Consider the following 18,173-nt stretch of genomic DNA (forward strand, 5'->3'; position numbering starts at 1 on the left):
GGACTACAATGCTATCTATCAGTCGTATATGGAAACCGACGGTTTGGCAGCGTGTATGATAAGCCCAGTCCTCGCAGGTTACCGGGGCTATCGTTAGGTATTACTTCGGGAGAAGGAAGTGTCTAAGCACACAACCTATGTTAGCTACTACCGGCTCTAACAACCTATCCAGCCATATTGTTAAGCTCTGTTATCCCTGTCGTTGCACCCGAGTTGCTTGTGCTCGACGTGCGCTGCTCTGCCCCAATTCTCTGAACGATGTTGTCGTCGTTGGTGTCTACTCCAACGACGGCAAACATCTCGCACCGAGTACCTTCGAAGAGCGGGCAGTGAAGCATCACATGCTCCGAAGTTTTCTTGGTTACAGTACAAACGGGGCAAAAGGGTGTCCCTACACATCTATGTAGCTACTTCTTAAAGCACCCATGGTCTGACAAAATTATGCTAGGTAAAATTTTGCCTCCCCATGCCTTCTACCGATCCAAGACTAGATGTTTTAGATCAGTCTATGGTCCCATCCAGCTGCTGATCATCACAGCTTCCGTCTTATGGAGAGCCAATCGTAGATTGATACCAGCCATCCATCCTTCTACTATACTTATGGCGTTTGATGTCAGCATTGCAAGATCTTCGAGAAACTCCACCACTGAGGATGATATCGTCGGCAAAGCTGTTAATCTCAACCCCCTTGGCGTCCCAAAGCGTATCCTGCGGAATACTCGCGGTCATTTTATACTTCTTCACACCATCAGTCGCGGCGAACCTAGCGTCCGGTGCTCAAAGTAGCTTCTATGCAACCTGCATAGATAGTCTGGTAACCTCATCTGGTCTGGTACCCAGGGCGATCGCTCCCCAAATAGTGCTGTTAAAGACGTTTTAAATGTCAATTGTGACTAAGACACAATTTCTGTCACCTGCCTAACTAGGGTTTCTCTCTATAAGTACGATTTGATTTGCGGAATCCATACGCGGCTTTGCCAACCCGGTCTCGCTTTCCATAACGGGCATTAGCCTGTTCAGGATTAGCAAAGCAATGCAAAGCCTAGGTGCTACATTCCGTTATCGAAACTTGACCTTCTGTTTTTTTACGACTTCGCAGTCAGCTGTTAGAGTACAGAACAATTGCAGGGCCAGTTGCTACGATCCTATTGATTCTAACAGCCTCTCCCAGCCGGGATTCGGACTTACAACGACTGGCTTATTAGGCCAGCATCATACCTCGAGGCCAACTGGAAGCCTGTTCATGATTACTCGCTCTAATAAGTTCCCTAACGTGTCAAGTAGGCAAATAAGCTTGTACGATGAGGAATCTTCGTATTTTTCATTTGTGTGGAAATTCACATAGTTTTAGGTGGATATGAAGCGTCTCTCTAAACATATCATGATGTGCAAACGAGGTATTTCGTATTTAAACCCCTGGCAACCGCAATGAGCTCCTCATTCGTGACGAGAGTGAGGGTGTTATTAGTTAGACTGTACTGGGAGGAGGTCACTGGATCGTGTAGCGGGAATAACCCTTCCACGATAAGTTTTAGCTTCTATGGACAGTGCTCCTGCAGAGTCGATACATCTTTCATCTTTATCATTACCACCTGGTAGGCATTGCCCCAGGTGTTTAAGTTCGCATCGTGCCATAGCTCCTGAAAACAGGATTTGGTGCTACACCAAACCTCTTTGTTAGGCGCCAACTTGGCCGCTCTAAGCTCAGCCCCACGCGCTTCTCCATCCACAACCGTTCGGGCCCTCTCCATGAGTCTTCTCGCTCTATGGCACCTGGAGCGGAGACCAATGATCTCATTTCACCAGTATACCGCGCGACGACCGTCCATTGGCTGCACGTTACTAAACATGATTGTATCACATGCACTCGTTAGGTCGTTTGTAAGTTCATTAGCAGTCAGGTTCGTGCGATTGCTCTCTGCGTCGCGTACTTCCACGAGTGATAGTGGTGGAGTTGTGATGATGGTACTACTTTTCTGTACTGCCTTTTCAATGCAATAGCAATGTTGAGCAGCCAATTCGATAGCTCATCACCTTAAATCAAACCAGGATCAAACCACCTTAAATCAAGGAATGAGTCCGATGTTTGACCCGCTATTTTGACACTTGAGCGCCTATCATGGGCCAGAATTGTGAAGCGTCTTTCTTGAAAACTGCATAAGAGTTTTATATGACGGCCTCAGTCTATGAAATAGAGAAAAATCAACAAATGAAATCTGCTCCTCTGGCTTCGGTGAAGTTGCTCAGACCGGTATGTTGTCATTTGTTGTAGAAGGGAAGCTTTCTCTGTCAGCAACGGGACGAAAAACCTCCTCATACCATATATGAGCATTTGTATGCGCAATGGCAATCTTTTTGTCATGTGCTTGGCAGGCACTCTCCGTACGTCTTTATACAACAACACTAGATGTAGCGGTATATTCAAGCGGCAAAATGGGTCTTTTGACGCTGCTTCGCAAAACGCTACGAACAAGAATCATATGCCGTCGTACGAAGCTGACAACGTACAAAACCTTAATAAGACCAGTAGTTCATCATGTAGGTACTTGAAGTTGTGACGCTGCTCATGTTTTGTGCAACGTCAGCTTTGTGCGGTGGTGTATGCTCCTTGACGGCTTGTGGAGAGGAAAGTAGGCTCGACTTCTAGCTTGAATGCGTCGTCGAATCTCCTTACCCATATTATTGTCGACGGTGAGCAAAGAACCAAATATATGAACTCATCAACCACTTCGAGCTCATCGTCGTCAATAATCACTGTCCGCTAGGAGCGAACGTTGTTTTCTTTGGCGCCTCTTCCTACCATATCTTACCTTTCATTGATTTGTAACCCAATCCTCCTACCTCGGATATCTGGCGAGAGTCGTTACAAATCTATGGCAGGCCGAGCAGATTGTACAAGAAAGTTCGGTCTCTTTATGGACTCCACTGGCACCAGGAATAGACGGTTTCACCGTACTAGATGGCTTAACCAGGTTGATGCTAACTTGTGAGTGGCGTGACGCTCAATCAATCACCAACGAGTAGCCCAGGATCGAGTATAATGGAGAAAAATTCTTGATACAGCTCGAGCCACCCCGGTTCTAAGCTGTTAGCGGAGGTGGAGTATAAGTGTCCTCTTTCCTGTCAGCATACAGCCTTAGTTTCCAGGGTTGATTACGCAATCTATCTTAGGTTCATCGTATTCCAGATGGTACTACGAGGAGGTAAGGATAGATGATACGGTAAATAAGCAGAAGAACCCCCGTTCCAGTCTTTGATGACCACTTGACTAAACATCCACGCTTCATGCCCTGTCAACTACCGATTCATATAAACTTACATAACTTACTTAAGTAGCTTGCTGTTTTAAGACAAAGCCTGTTGAACGAGGTTTCTCCAGTTAACTTGGTTGTGGCGTGGGCTACCGTTCTCCAATTCCTTGGACACCGAATACTCTTCGCCAGATCACGCTCTACCGGGTCTAACCATCTTGGTCGCCGCGCTCCTGATCGTCTTGTTCCTGCCGGATTTGAGGCAAAGACTATGTTTGCAGGTCAGTTGTTCGGTATTTTTGCATCCCATCGTATTCGTCCAGCTTAAGCTACCTTTTGGATGCTGGGTTCGCCATAGAGCTGTGCGAGGTCATGTCTCATCCTTCGCCTCCATATTCCATTCTCCTGTACGCCGCACAGTGGTCCGAAAGTCCAAAAAGCTGGCAGAAATGTCAAAACGATCTCCTAGAGGATAGGTGGCTTCTGCGAAGTTGGTTGATATACTCAGGAGATCTATGTGATATCATTCAACTAGTGCTTAACCCTTAAATTATAAGTTAACTCTTTAATACACGTTATTACCATTATATAATATTAATTATTGGTTAAGTTTTTCAGTAATGGTTGAGTTGTTTTGATAACTCTCAGTTGTCTTATAAGGCACTGAAAGGTTGGATAACATTACATTTTCATTTTATTGGATTGTTATCCAATAATTGCTTAAGTACTTTTTTATTGAAAGATTTTTTCATATTTCAGCGACTCATTCGATTTTCCCAGTACATTTGATTCAGCATTCTAATTGCACCCGAATGGTTTTATAGACAAGCTATTTATTATTAAATAAGTTTTCAAATAAAGAAATACAAATAAAGTTCAAATTCAAAACAGACACTGATGAAGCCGGCAAGTTGTAGGCGAAATACGTATCGGCCTGACTAATGAAACAACAAATAAAAATTAACCAGAAAAACTTTCTTGTAATTGCTTTGTTTGCGACCTCTACTATGCCCTTGATTAATAAATATTAGACTTCTAGTTTCTTCCACTGAAAAGTATGAAATTATTTTTTTCATATTTTATTTATTGTATTAGATATATTGATGATAGTAACGAATTTAGACTGGAGCATACATTAATGTAATGTAACATACAGCGAACGATAATTACAGATCCATGTTTTATTTCGCTGTTGTGTCACATTTTGAATACTTTTGATTACTTTTTGAATTAAACATTAGTTTTAGACCTTGTATATCCTTATCGTAAAGGGGTCTTCCATCTAAAATGCAAGCCTAATAATAAGATGTAATGGGAGTACTATGTCTCCTGTAAATCCTGTTGAAATGAGCCTTTGCATCAGATGTGCCTTAGAAGCGCGTCATTATGTTTCGATATTCCCGAAACAAACTAAATTGTTGTTTTGCGCTACGAAGCTTTCTTTGAAGTATACTCCAAAATCCGTTTATTAAACTATATTAATGCTTGTCCCTTTCATTTCCACGATATCCTGGAATAATCAATGCAGAATAATCAATGCCTACTATCATATATTGAAACCATTGCAAGGATTATCCGTTAAAATCAAATTTTCTTACATGAATTCATACATCCTCTCTAAGATTTGTCTTTACTTTCTTAGTTGCAGAAAGTTGCAGGCAAATTTAGGTTTAATCGGTTCCTTACAAGTATACCTGCACACTAAAAGTAATATGGCAGCGGAACTCGACGGGTTCCATAAGTTACGACTGTCAATTCGAAAGAGTTTAGATATTCGTCCTCATTTTTATCATAATAAAGCCAGACTCGGTGAACCAATAATATTTTAAATTAGTGTAACCTTCTCAATAATATTGAAATAGATGTCTTTCAACTAAATATGTCATTGTTTACGATATTTATGCAACGTTTGCTACATACCTATAAGAAACAACTATACGTGTTTTTGAAAAGATTTCACCGGCTTAAATGTTATTCAACAAGTTCAGAAGGCTATAGCTTTTAGAAAACTAAGAAACGAACAACCAAAACAAGGATTTAGGCTCATATGGGAATGTAGAAGAACACTTTTGAGTTATTTGATCAAATTAAAATACTTGCAAAATGGGGTTTCTGCCAACTATTTTGATTTTCGGACCACTGTGCGCCGCTGACGATTGTTGTTATCCCTCGTCTTTCGAAAACTCCGAGCACTCGCAGGTCCTTCTAAAGCATTGCCCATGTTTCAAGCGCATAGAGAACAACCGGTCTAATAAGCGACTTGTACAGGGTTCACTTTATATGGGGGCTTAGTCTTCTCGACCGCAATTGTTTGTGAAGCCCATAGTAAGCACGACTTCCGCTGAGAATACGCATCCGAATCTCACGGTTAGTAACATTGTCCGCCGTTACCAAGGTACCGTGAGCCAAGGTAGACGAATTCCTCGACTACCTCAAACTCATCGCCGTTGATCAATATACTATTGCCCAAGTGGCGTCGGTCGGCCTCGGTTCCGCTGGCCAGCCTGTACCTTGTTTTAGACGTACTTACCTTCAACCCTATCTTTTGTGCTTCGCGCTTTAGTCTGGTGTACTGTTCAGCCACTGCCACAGATGTTCTACCGATAATATCCATGTCATCGGTAAAGCAGACGAATTGACTAGATTTGTTAAAGATCGTGTGCCGCGTGTTGATATCCGCTCGGTTCATAACATCTTGTAGCGCTATGTTGAACAGCAGGCATGAGAGACTATCACCTTGACGAAGACCTCTGTGTGATTCGAATTAACTTGACAATCCACCCGAAACTCGACCCTATGGTACACGGCACTGTGTACCATCCATCGTAGATTTAATCAGTTTGATGCGCTTCCTGGGGAAGTTGTTCTCGTCCATGATTCTGTTCGCAATTGGTGATAGTTGGCGGAAAATACAGGCGGCATTGAGAACGGTAATCGCTCGATAGATCTCACAGTTCAACTTGTCGCCCTTTTTATAGATCGGGCAGATAACCCCATCTTTCCACTCCTCCGGTACCTGACCCGTATCCCAAATTCTAACAATTAGCCGGTGCATACAAACGGCCAGCTTTTCTGGTGCCATTTTAATAAGCTCCGCTCCGATGCCATCTTTCCCAGCTGACGTGTTGTTCTTTAGCTGCATGATGGCCTCTTTAACTTCGCGTATCGTTGGGGGTGGCTTCTTCATTTGTTGCATCGTCGATATCGCTTTCCCCACCGCTATGGTTCTCCGCCTGGGCGCCATTCAGATGTTCGTCAAAGTGCTGCTTCCACCTTTCGATTACCTCACGATCGTCCGTCAGAATACTGCCATTCTTATCCCGACATATTTCGGTTCGCGGGACAAAGCCTTTACGGAATCCGTTCAGTTTCTGGTAGAACTTTCGCGTTTCCTGAGAACGATGTAGCCGCTCCAACTCTGCATATTTCTGTTCTTGCAGGTAGCGCTTTTCTCCCGAAAGATTTAGTTTGGCTGCATCTTCTTCTGTTTGTGTCTTTCCACGTTCTGACGTGTGGCATTGCGCATCCGGCCGCCCGCGCATCGAGCTCCTCATCTATCACCCTCCAGCATTCATCGTCAAGCCAATCGTTCCGCTGACTCCGGGCCACATGCCCAATGGAGCTCTCCGCTACATTGCTGATGACTGTTTTGATGGTGTTTCAACAGTCCTCAAGAGGGGCTTCGTCCGGCTCGTCCTCTTCCGGCAGCGCAACTTCGAGTGAATGCGCGTAGCTTGCGGCGACGTATGGTTGCTTCAGCCGCGGGAGATCTAACCGAGGCTGGCGTCGATACCGTATGTTGCTCACAGCGGAGAGTTTTTGGCGCATCTTAACCATCACTAAGTAGTGGTTCGTGTCAATGTTCGATAATGTCTGAGAAGTGCCGACCGTCGATCAAAACGGTGGTCGATCTGTGATTTTGTCTGATTTGGTGACCTCATGGTGTACTTGTGTAAGATTCTAGGAGGAAATCATCACAAATTCTTACGAATATACACTACTATGGTTGCGCATTCGTTTCGTGGTGAGAAACCGAGTCACCATATTTTCACGGAGTGTCTTCTTTCATAGAGTTAAGCAAGCTTAGAAACAGTTTGGTAATAACATTCAATTCAAATTGGCATCCCAATAGTCTTATACTTATCACCAAATAGAAAATATAATAACCTTTTCGAAATTCACCGCAATCCTGTATGTCAACATACAGTAGACTTAACTGCAATAAGGTTGATTATGTTTTCTAAACAAATAACCGCAAACTCACACCTAACCATCATTCGCCAACTAATGCTGCATGGTAAACTTCATCATTCGACCATCATCATCATAACGTTGTTTTCTCATTCCTTACCGAATTTCCATGTGAAACTAAAACCTGAAACAAATATCAAAACTTTTTAAACAACCGCAACCAAAACCACATCAACACAACAACAAAAACCTCCACTTGCAAAAAACCAAACAAATCGCTACATTATAACCACAATCCAGTCTATACGGTTGGCGTTTTCCGCTACCCTATTGCAGTGGCAGCCTCATCAAGGAGCGCCCACCCTCGCCGTTGCCGCTGCCGCCACCGTTTGTGAAACTCGGTGCTACCACACCGCTGTAAGGATACCTTGAAACCGTTATCTCGCTATTCCTAGCATTTTTTTTACTTTTATTAGCTTTTCAGTTTGCCTGCTTTGTGCGTTTCATTTTTTTTTCAATCCTTCCCGAACAAAGAATTTGTTTTTGACAGGTCTGTTACTACAGTTTGCATTGTAGAACTTTATTTAATGCTGCGTTCATTCAATAGAGATTTTTGCACCTTCGTTCAAAATGAGAAGGTGGTATCATAGGTAGTCGTCGGCTTAAAAGACGATTTTTTGTTTTGTGCATGGGCGTGATTGTAGATTCTGTATAGTTTATGTAATATGTAGTACTTCGTATTCATGGAAACATGACCTTTTGAGAAAGTTCCGATACCAAATTCAGAATAATTGTTATGTAGTCCATGGAAAGTTTAGATTTACGCCTATTTGTGCATGTGTTTGGCCCACTTGGACTTATCAGTTTTTCTAAAATCTGAGTGTCTGATATTGCTCGTGGTCCCCCTTTTTATCTACCAGGAATATGAAACTCGGTTTTCTTTCTTGAAATCCCTATACCTAATGAAAGAGAAACAAAACACCTTTTCATTATTCGAATTTCTCTCTTGTCAGGTATTCCCCTTCCCTCTTATTTTGATTTCCTAATGATAAGATATATGCATGTCAAATTTGATGAAAGTGTATACAAACATACATAGGGTATTGTCGTTATCGTCGGGCCACTGTTATGGTCGGGCCATCACGATTTTACAGTTTTAGTAACTCTTGATATCTACGATACAACCATTGTAAAACTTCTTACTGTGATAGCTAACTTTTCACAATATTGTAAGTTTCAATCGTGTATTTAAAACACCCGTACTGAATTCAGTTACTAAATCTTACAAAAAAAGTTTTCCAGGCGCAATGAACTTTTCTTCAAGAAATGATTCATGAAATGCAATTATCGAGATAAATTTTGAAAATGTATGAAGTGTGTTGTGCTGTACACGAAGACTATAGAAAAAATCTCTCCAGTAAGGTGTTTGGGAAGGCCAAGGTGAAATACTAGAAAAGCGCTATTTGTAAAGGTCGGGCCACTTGATTAGTCATGGTTGGGCCACCATAATTTTAAGCGCAGAAGCGCAATAATCGCTAAAGAATGTCACTCACGTGAAATGTGATGAAATAAAGCAAAATTAAGACGATAAAAACCTAGATCTTTGTTGTTTTTTTTTCATTGTAGTTGTACACTTCGGAAAAGGCGATTGTAGCAATATTGATTTTACAAGATCGCCAGAATTTCGCAAAAATGCAATTTAAAATAGGGTATTTGTACCTATATGAGCCGTGGTTCACGGAATTCATTCTTTTCATGTCTCTATATAGAATTTCAATACATATGTCTTAGATTTTCTGCGATGGCCTAACCTGTACAGCATGGCCCGACTATGACAACAATTTTTGTCTTCACGTAAATGCCTATAACTTTTTTATTTTTCAAGCAATCAGTTCAAAACTTTCCGGAAATATACCTTATTCTTAGACCTTCGCAACTATGTATTTAGATTTCTAAAATTCCTTTTGAAAGGAAAATTATGGGCGCATTCCAAAACGTGGCCCAACCACGACGACACTCCCCTACATTTTTGTATATAGTCAGATTCCCCGAATAGTTATATTTAAAGACAATTCGTAAAACTAGGTCAGTCCTATTCTTGGTATCACTTTTAATAGTATTTGTTTCGGGAAAGAACATCTTTCGATTATTTGTGAGTCGAACAATCAGTTTAGCGTATGATTAGTTTAATAAATAGTCTTATCATTGCATGTTTAGTTTTTAATGTATTTTTGGTATATGGACCGCTGCTTTTAACACTTCTAATCTTTTCATACCATTGCCATTAATTTTTCTTCAATGTGAAGCACCATCACTAACATATTTTTGATCTCCAACAGGGACGACGAAAAGCAACCGTTGAATTCCTTGCCCGAAGCTGGTGTGAAAACTAACATGTCAGTGGAATTCGATGGCAGAGGAGTGCAGACCCGAAGTGGCGAGATTATCGGCAAAAACTCGGCAGTGTAAATTGGACGAATGCCGGTGAACAACCAAAAACCGACGACGCTAGGTGTTTTCATGGCGTATGATGACATTACGAGACCACAGTGCATTTGTGACCAGGGTAACCATTCCAGAGCGTGCTGGGATCGGTGCGGTGAAGAACTGAAAGGGATGCAACTGAAAAGTCCTCACAAAATTGTGTATAATTAGCTATTAGTTTTAGAGCGGATTTCCTACTTACTATTTATAATGTAATATGCTATTAGAGCAGGACGTGAAAAAGGATTAATTCGTATACACTTTATGATTCGAGAAGTTAGAACCAAATTTTCCTTTGATGATCTATAGTCGAGCAACCGCTACTAAAAGTTTAAATAAAATCCAACCATAAACATATAAATTTCCGATGTTCTTTGAATCATTATCCTATTATTATTCAATACCTGAATCGTAAGAATAATTGAACAGTGATGCATTGTGTGCTTTTGCTAACCAAAGTAAAAACGATTAAATTAATCGTTCTAATCGTAGATGCGGCAGTATTACTGTTTGTTTTACATTGAAATTAAAGAAGGAAGAATGTGTGGATAAGGAACAAAATACAAAGATAGAACCGTTGCTTGGACTATTCGAAAGGGGTTCATAATAATCTGTTAAATTTTTAGCTAACAGGCAAACAGCTAACAGGCTAACAGGCGGAATAAAATAATACTTCTCAGTAAATAATGTACTGAATGGTATAAACAATAGTATTTTGATGTACTCGCATTCGTTCAAACTCACATGTTGCATTGTTCGAAAGCCGAATGAAATCGTAAATATTTTTGTTTCGATGCTATATGTACTATGTAAATTCCGGGCTGATACTAGCTTATTTGGTTCGAAGGCGCTTAATACGGAAATGTACGAACACATTACTCAAAAATGATTGATAGGCGAGGATTGAGACTCAAGCAGGGTGCTTCCAGTGTATATTTAGGGTTAACTTTGAGAAGTGATTATTCATCATTTTAGGGGGGCTCCGTAGCCGCAAGGTTACCGAGTCTGCTTTGACAAGCGAGTGGTCGTGGGTTCGAATCTTAGTAGAATCAAGCCATTCTCGATGTCAAGTGACTTTAGCATGGGTTTATTCTCAGGCCCCTCCATTTACCCTTCCTTCGTGCTGAATTCTATATTTACCCTCTGAAGCCTCTTAACAGTGCAAATGTCCCTCCTATAGTTAAGTGTACTGGTCAGAGGTACGAATGAGTCCTCGCCAGGGACGGCTATAATATGGGATAGTGCTGGCAGCGAGGAATAAGTGGGTAAAGTAGATTAAGCTTTGAAGGAAGGGTAAACCCCAATACACGCAAGCACGCATAAAATTTAATAAGCATATCGCTCACTCAATAGCGATTATAGCAAAAAGAAATGCAGTGCAGGTCATACAGCAAACACCCGGGCGATATTACAATAGATCAACTATACTGGTCGCAGTAATGAGTCCACACATGGAAAAAAAAAATTCATCATTTTGAACAGAATACCAAGAACGGAATTGTAGTTCAAATTTGGCAATGAGAACTAATTTGTCGCTAAGTAACTGTGACCATTCTATAACCCAGTGCTGCATATGATTTATGCTTATATTCCCATTCACGCTGAACGCAAAATTAATTCACTATTATGTGAATAATTCGAATACATTGCGGGTTATTTTTCACACAAAATAAGATATTTTCATGACATTATTCGTATGTACGATTGCGTATATAAGCTATCAAACTGACTGCTTTTGAACAAATTTATATCATTCTCTCAAAAGTCGGCAATCGTTAAATACGGGGTACCTCTATTGCTATCTGATTACCTGTTTTTTCTGCATTACAAGCGCAGTTATCCAGTTGATCCAGTTGATCAACATCGCTCACATCAATAAACACAGAAAAGCCAAACATTATTTCAGCCAAACCCTTGCAATCATTAAATTAGTTATTATAGAAATAGTATAACCAGAAATCACATCTGCCATGTAAACGTACTTTACCTGAAAGCAAAACTATTTATACTGCAACGCTTGAACTATATTCAACGTATATGTAAGAAGAGAAACAGACCAGCTCAAAATATTTATACGCTTTTTCTTCCGGTCAGCAGCTATGCAAAAACTGAGCGAATTATAGAACCAACATTCAGCATCCGTTTATATACTTAAGTCAAACTCAGTTTACTACGTACGTTAGAATTTGGTACGAATGATGATAAACGAACACTATCGGTTTTGTGCAAATCAGATCTCATTCGAAAATACAAAAATTCGTGAGGGTAGGAAAATGCAGGTTTATACAAAAAAATCTATTTTTAGTGTCTTATTTAGAGTATATTCTTAGTTCAAGCTAGGTTTTCATTTATATGATGAACGTGTCAATGTGTTATTTTGAACATAAACCTAATTACATAAATGTAACGAACGCTGAAAATATACGTTTTTAAAGAAATTTATAACATGTTTTATTTCAGCACTCAATGTTGAGTTAATAGTGAAAACATTCCATCAAGATCCGCTTACTTAATTCTTCTTACTTCTAGCAGCCACCCGTCTGGCTTTTGCAGTACCAAGAATTTCTCTCCCACTGTCCTCGACTTCGGTACTTCACCAATTCGCCAATTCCAATTAGCATCTCGACGCATGCAAGTTGGCTTCAATCTGGTCGTGCCATCTAGCACGCTGGGTCTTTCTATTCTTGGTGTCGGTGGGGTTCTTTAAGAGAAAGAATTCACTGTACAATGGTCCGGCATCCTTGCAACATGACCAGCCCGTCGTATCCTCCCGACTTTCTCCGGACCCCCGACGCGAATCTCTTCAAGTTGTGCCTGCAGCAGCTCGTAGTTCACGCGCCCCTGTCATTCTCCACTTACTGTTTTTACTCCGCTAAAAAGTCCGCAACACCTTTCGTTCACACACGGCAAGTGTACGTGATTAGCGTAAGCTGACCAGCATAATCCGGCTGGACTGTCCCGAATTTGGATGGCTTGTTCCTGATTACTAAGCGTCCCGGAAAGTGTCCCGCATTGAATAATTTTTTTCGAAGCACTTTCGAAGGAAGAGACGTAGGTAATTATGTTATATGCATGAAAAAACTTAAACATCATCGATATTTCGAACAAATTCTTTCACTTTACTGTTAATACCGTTGCTACACACCTTTTCAGTCACGGGTTTGGTTAGTCGGTATCAGGGCTTCGACCGATCCTTTTTTTCTACCGCAGTCACACCAACACGCATTCAAGTTCACACCGTCCGTTTAGAGGTGGAATACGAACGCTATGCATAACACAACTGGCAGTTTGCTCAGTCAAACGCCGATTGCAGGCAGCAGTACGAACGCGTTCTAAAGCTTTTTGACATTTTCGTTTCGATCAAGTTGCATTTACCGTTTGGAGCAGCGAATGACTGCAAAACAGTCAAATGACTGGCAATCACCACGCTAACGAAAAGCAACCGCACAATCGTATGATTCAATACTACAAAAAAAAACAACCACTACATGTGCATGGAAGAAGTCGGTCGGACTCCGTCCAATACAAACGAATATTTTGCTTGCGTCGGACCGACGTCCGGGTGACAAACTATTACTGTGAGCAGCCGATTTGGAGACAAAAAGAGAAACGAAAAAATACGTCACCGTATGCTTCCAGTCAGTTTGCAGTTTATATTCTCAAAGCGTAAAGCAAAACGGGAGATCGACTGTTTGCTTTTGCTGAGATGCCGCATGAATTGTAAGACGGCAGCAGCGCAAGCGGCAGATTGACTGGATTCAAAAAACAGTCAAATGATCGTTCAAAAAGGGGAGTTTGAATGCGGAAAGTTTGCAGTCACATTCAACTTGCGATCCCTTTTCAAGCCCTGGTCGGTATCTCGAATTCTGCATCAGAAGAATGTCTCTTCATCTTCCGCTTTCGCTTCATTATCCCGCAATATTTCAATATTGGACGAACCCGAGGACAATTTGGTGCACTCAGCTCTTTTGAGATGAACTGAAGTTCATATTGTCGTTGTACCATTGTAGCATGCCCTTGTGCAGCAGGTTATCACGGGACTTAATAAAGGGTAAATAAAGGGTTTGGTGAGGCACTTTCTTCTGTGTATCTCCGAATTCTTATTCGTCACCAAACACTGGTTTTCTCACTGATGCCAAAGGAACAGATCGCTTGCTAAGTCATGACTTTTTATCACGAATTCATCTCCAAAACTAATCTCGAATTTGCTATGAACCTTACTGCGAGCCAGAGCATGTAGAATTTAAACCCTGGGTTTGCTTAGAATCGGCTTTCTCTGAAACTTATTCATCATCGAGTCAGACACATGCATCACGTTTTGTCAACATACGACCGTACAGCTTACGAGACCGGATTCTAGCAATTGTTTATTGTTTGAGGCTTTGATCTTCTTGCTCGGTAACACTTGTAGCCATTCCGAAATGGATTCACCTTATAGTACAGCAGTCAGTATTCAGTATTTTCGTTAAAGCATAATTCGTGATGTTGGGATTAGCATTGACTTCCCGAATGACCTTCAACCGCAGTTGACGATCAAGAGTTCAATTCCAACGCTATTACTATTTTTTACTTTTCTTCTACAGTAAAAATAATAATATAATCAGAATAATGTCTTAGGGTTGCTTCACAACCGCCATCATCGGGTGAGACGCCACTTGTTGCACTGAGAGACTCTTATTTCTTGCCGGCTAGCGCACGCAAATTTAATTAAGTGAACGCGCAGCTGATAAATTGGTTACTGAGGGGAATATTGTTCTACTGGCTCATTTACGAAGCATAAATAACGATAATTTTTCACTCATTACTATATTGGACCACCGTTACATCGATTCTTCACGTTACCTTTCTCTATCACATTTCATTCATTTTTCGCCTACTATCTTTCTTGATCTTCTTCCTAATCAATTGTCTCCTTCTATATCTTCCACTTGCTTCACGCCTTCTCTTCGGCTTTCTTCTTCTTCTCTGCTATTCTTTTTCCATCTGCTTCTCTGCTATTATTGTTCTTCCACCTTCTTCTCTTCTTCACTTAATCTTCATCCTCTTCAAGGATTCTTCTTGCCTCTCTTCTACACTACGGCCAATTCATATATGGTTGCTACAGGATGTTATTCGTTGAGTGCCGACTCGAATGTGCACAATTCGAGTGCACCACCGTTCAATTGCACTGCACTTAAGTGCGACCAACATTCTCGGCTCGTTTCAAGCTCCGGTATGCCCATCACTGCTGCACTGACCCGACGCAATATCACCTACAGCCCGCCTGGACACGATGACTCGGTATCGATCGCAGACTACGCCAAATTATTCTCCGTCACGCCAAAGTTCTCGCTTGATCGCCACGTACTAAATAGGCCAGACTTGGAGCACGATTTGCCACGGGTCCCCTACTGTAGACTAGGGCGAAATCCCATAAAAAAAGCCCTGAAAAAACGATCATCAGCTTTGTGCATCATTTTACACAAATACTATTCATACCTCTCTTGAGGGCCGTTTGTCCCAGCGTTTACTTGAACGAGGATGTGGTTTTGATGGACTTTGTCCCCTTCACGGACGAAGGAATCTGTGTGTGCATGGATCGTTATAACATTATCGCCGGTCAGATATGACGTATGTGATTACCTTTAATTTTGCGAGCGAATGCCTTGTTCCCGGTAATACTTCGTGGGTGAACGTCAGATGCCCTTTGTTCTGCCTAACCTTTTAGGTTAGTTTCCACGCTCACATGTGCTCACCAAATTTACCTGTAGATTTTTGCCCCTTCTGCTGGATGCTGCCACTTGGCCTTGACCCTGTTGGATTGCCCGAATCCTAGAAACCGATTCCATAGGATTTAATCCATAAATGATTAGCTTTAGAACACAATTACCTCTCGCAGCTGTATCTTCGCGCTGATGACAGGGGAGGTTTTTATGGGTGTTTTGCTAGTTTCTATTAATGACTAGTCGAAATTCGTACAGCGGTTTTATACTGACGGATTGGACTTTGAATCACACGACCAGGCAAGAAATAAGGAACTTGGGTGTTTTGGAAGCACCATACACTAGAGCGAACACGTTCGACTTTCCCACTAGATGGGCAGCCGGAAAATGATCTTAACTGTGATGACGTGTACAATTTTATGAGCGAGATCAATGTATCTTGTAGTGAGAGCAAGCTTTTTGATTGCGTTTTGCTTTTTCCTGAGGGTGCGTTCACGCAATTCGCACTATGGGTTTAACTTTCCTCTAAATAGACCAAATTTATCCATCAATAATTTCCATACGGCGTAACAACGCTTGGTTTGCGCGTTGTGGGCAGCCTTGAGAGATTCTCTGTACTTTTTAATCACTTACTCCACAGCTCTTTTAAGATAATCTGATGCATATCTCGGAGCCGCGTTAGTTTTAGACTACGGAATAAAACATACCGAGCAGAACTGTTTACAAACAAGAAAACGCTGCAAAAAGTTTGCATATACGACCACTGGGAGCGCCGCTGCCGCTGACTGCATAACCGCTTTAGCAAATAAGCCATTCTATTGTCCCACATTAATCCAGAAAAAAATTTGGTCGCTTTAGATTAGCGTTTATACAACGTCAGTTTTATGCGGCGGTGTATGCTCCTTGAACGAAGCTTTTTGCGGAGGAAAAAGTAGGTCCGACTTCTAGCCTGAGTGCGTCGTTGAATCCCTTTAACCGTATTGTGGTCGGCGGTGACCGACGATTCCCTAAGCTCATCAACCACTTCCAGTTCATCGCCGTCAATGGTCTCGGTCCGTGGGAGACGAACGTTGAATTAAGACCCACAACTCTTCTAAAAGTTGAGATGCAGTAACAACTATGTTATATGTCGAGCTTAAGTAGAAACAAATAACGTATTGTGGTTTGTGGTTTGTGAGTATATATTAGAATATATATTAGCAAATATACAATTTTACAAAGGCAACATATTGTCACACTCGCATATGGTAACCTGCCTACATAAAATAGAACAGACGGATTTCACGCTAACTCGATCAGAGGTTAGCATGACCCTCTCAGAATTTAATGAAACTTTGTGTGTGTGTGTGTGTGTGTGTGTGTGTGTGTGTGTGTGTGTGTGTGTGTGTGTGTGTGTGTGTGTGTGTGTGTGTGTGTGTGTGTGTGTGTGTGTGTGTGTGTGTGTGTGTGTGTGTGTGTGTGTGTGTGTGTGTGTGTGTGTGTGTGTGTGTGTGTGTGTGTGTGTGTGTGTGTGTGTGTGTGTGTGTGTGTGTGTGTGTGTGTGTGTGTGTGTGTGTGTGTGTGTGTGTGTGTGTGTGTGTGTGTGTGTGTGTGTGTGTGTGTGTTTGTAGAGTTCATGTAAATAAACAACTTTTCTTACTTAGTTTTTCCAATTTTTTTTAATTCTTAATGTGGTTTTAACTCAGAGCGAACATAACTCTGCTTGTCCAGCATACATAAAAGTCCAGGGGATTAAGATCCGGGGAGCTGGGAGGCCACAAAGTCTTATCGTCAAATTCTCCCGACACCACGCTTGGGCGATATTCGCCGTGTGGCCGGTGAGCCATCCTGTTGAAAGACATACACCCTTATTCTGCGAGTCACATGACTCAATACGACAATAGTCACTCGTCGTGACTCGCCGTGACTCGCCACGGCGAGTCGAGTCACCTAAGTGACAATCGTGTCACCTAGGTAAGAAACCCTTGTCACCTAAGTGACAAGGCGAGTCACCTAGGTGACAATTGTCACCTGATTCGCGGTGACTGCAACATAGTCACGTCACTCGCCTCGCAGAATAAGGGTAATAATGATCTTTCCCGTAGAGGTCACGAAGTGCTGGGGCCACAACCTTCTCCAAAACCTCGATCTTATAGTACGCGGTGTTGATTTTTACGTTTTTCTCGATAAACACCAGTGGAAGCCTATCCCACGCTTGGATACGGCTCCCCAAATCATCCCGACGCAGCGCTCTGGAACCGCGAAATGTTTATGTGGGACGGGAGGATGCTGGCTAACGTCGGCGCCCACAGCCGATCCTTTTGGACATTGTGCGGCTGTTGCAAGATGAAGAGTTTCTCATCAGAAAACACGAGCTCCTGACCAGCGTGCCGCGAAAGTATCAGTTTTGCTCTGTTCAGCCTCTTCTTCGTTGTAGCCTCCGTTACCCCGTGAACCTTGCGTTTCTTGTACGGCTTTCATTCCACGTCCTTCGCCATGATGGTGTCTAAGTCGAAATTGCAAAACTAGTTTGAAATAGTTCATTTTTTGTCACATATAGTGTCTA

The 18,173-nt window shown here is 41.9% G+C and overlaps 1 protein-coding gene across 6 annotated transcripts in view; it reads left to right on the plus strand.

Moving 5' to 3' along the window:
* The window catches only part of LOC128741558 (fasciclin-2), a 144,457-nt gene extending 133,334 nt beyond the window's left edge, over positions 1 to 11,123 (plus strand). For all 6 annotated transcript variants that reach the window (XM_053837467.1, XM_053837473.1, XM_053837468.1 and 3 more), the window contains one exon: positions 9,782 to 11,123. In XM_053837467.1, the coding sequence (XP_053693442.1) occupies positions 9,782 to 9,911 (130 nt within the window). In that variant the 3' untranslated portion in view covers positions 9,912 to 11,123. The remainder of the gene's footprint in view (positions 1 to 9,781) is intronic.
* The last annotated feature ends 7,050 nt before the right edge of the window (positions 11,124 to 18,173 follow it).

Source organism: Sabethes cyaneus, chromosome 3, assembly GCF_943734655.1.
Source record: "Sabethes cyaneus chromosome 3, idSabCyanKW18_F2, whole genome shotgun sequence".
Taxonomy (NCBI): Eukaryota; Metazoa; Arthropoda; class Insecta; order Diptera; family Culicidae; genus Sabethes; species Sabethes cyaneus.